The sequence below is a fragment of the Poecilia latipinna genome, unplaced genomic scaffold, assembly GCF_001443285.1.
Source record: "Poecilia latipinna isolate Pla-1442-1.1 unplaced genomic scaffold, P_latipinna-1.0 Scaffold3004, whole genome shotgun sequence".
NCBI lineage: Eukaryota > Metazoa > Chordata > Actinopteri > Cyprinodontiformes > Poeciliidae > Poecilia > Poecilia latipinna.
The window spans coordinates 25,356-27,297 of record NW_015115620.1 but is presented as its reverse complement, the minus strand read 5'-3'; the positions used below and the strand labels follow the sequence as shown (position 1 = coordinate 27,297).

Here is a 1,942-nt window from a genome sequence, read left to right as displayed (position 1 = left end):
AGTTTTACACCCCTGCTCTAGAGGGCAGAAATGAGGGTAACAAGGAGCCCCTGGGATTACGGTCCCTCATGGTGAAATTAGGCTAATAAAAAAGATGTGTGTTCCCTGACACTGACCTGTTTTACTTTCTTCTCACCCAGCTTTAACTCCTTCCTCACCCTCTGTTTTGCAGCCGGAGGTGGATTTCTTCGGTCGAGCCGTCGGCCCCAAACCTCAGAGGCCCCTGCTGTCCTCAGACTCAGGTACTGTGTGTGCAAAGTCACATCATCACGACTTCACTCAAACCACAGCTGATAAAGTGTGTGATGGTTCTAATTGTGGTATCCTGTAAACTCACCAAAGAAATGACATTGAAGTACATTTTGCCTCTAAAAGGGCCTCAGACCCATTTTTACAAATATAGACATCCAAAGATAACTTAATTTATTAAAGATTACATTATTAGATTACAGAGTACTCTTTACTGCTGTATTATCAGAATGGCTGGAGAATCCTATTGAAAATATAATGAGTCATAATGACAGCGGTTAACACATTTCTGTGCTAAATAGCTTAGTTTGAGCAATATTGAGGAGACTTTCTGTACAGTTATTGAACCACTCAGTTTTGTTAGTGCTGTCTCAGGCCCAGGTTCTGCATTGAGTGGTTCAGGTACTTAAAGCTTCTAACTGAAACCCTGAAAACAGTCGATCAACAGGGTAATTATGCTGGAACAGCAGAGCTCCTAATCCTGAGTGGCTGATCACCACATTTTATCTGCTGGTGTCCTTCAAAGACATAGTTTACTTTGTTTTCTAACCTTGGATTTTCATCATTGTCCCCTAACTTATTTTATGCTAAACTTAGGTCTTGTTTTCATTGACACAAAGCAGATAGAGACATTTGGGAGAAAACTGTATGAAAGTAAATATGTATCATCAGGATTTGAATAAAATTTTGCTTAACTTGTTTTTATTTATTTTCAAAAACAGAACAAACAGAGCAGGTGTAGTTATAATACAAACTGACGTGTGCGGAGCTCAAATGAAGAAAATAAAAAAACCTGGGATGAAGAAGGAAAATAATGAAACAAAATAATTAAATAAAAATAAATAAAATATAAAAGTAGATAAATATAAAGGTATTGGAGATTATTTCCAGTTGAATACAAGCTCTCCTTTAAGGAGGTCAGAACGTAGAGCCTTAAAGTTCCTAGTTTTGCCACTTAATTTTGCACTTAAGACTCTCCACTGGAATAACTCCAAATATTTCTCTGTGCCATTGAGTTACTGTAGGAGGCTTATCACATATCCAGTTTCACAAAATACATTTCCGACATAAAAATAGTAGTTTATTGGTCAGCTGGAGTGGTTTACCTTTTATTATTTTATCTGGGGAAGGCCCCAATGGGCACTGTCCTGGATCTTTACAAACTCTAGTCCTTATAATCAGTGCAAATTTCCAGAACCTGGATATAAAAGGGCATTCCCAAAAAAGATGAAGATAAGTTCCAATGCTCGTCCTACATTTGGGACACAATGGTAATCGGTTGGGTTTTATTTTACCAAGAAAATATGGAGTCCTGTGTTTTCTATGCATTATCTTCTATTGAATTTCTTCAAATGTATTAATCAAAAACAAAGAATGGGATCATTTAAAGCAGTTTTCTCTCTTCAGACTTTCCCCAGATCCTCCTCCCAATGTCTGAGGATATTTCTAACACAAGGAACAAGGAACACTTCCTTATAAAACATTGTATAATCTCGAAATAAAACCTGTATTTAAGGTAAACTTGATAAGTAACTTTTCTGTTGGCCCTGGAAGCGTGCAAGGGTCCTGGGGCAGCCAGATGTTACAAAGTGACACATTTGTAGGTAGGCATAGAAATCCTTGGTTGAGAGGCCAAATTTATTTTGAAGCTGGGCAAAAATCTGCTATTATTTTGATGCCTTTTTTGTGCCAG

At 37.6% G+C, this 1,942-nt stretch overlaps 1 protein-coding gene across 1 annotated transcript in view; it reads left to right on the top strand.

Moving 5' to 3' along the window:
- Positions 1 to 1,942, top strand: part of chtf18 (CTF18, chromosome transmission fidelity factor 18 homolog (S. cerevisiae)) — a gene marked incomplete at its 5' end in the record, with an annotated part of 44,217 nt that overhangs the window by 35,048 nt on the left and 7,227 nt on the right. The window contains one exon of the mRNA XM_015022427.1: positions 173 to 242. Within this exon, the coding sequence (XP_014877913.1) occupies positions 173 to 242 (70 nt within the window). The remainder of the gene's footprint in view (positions 1 to 172; positions 243 to 1,942) is intronic.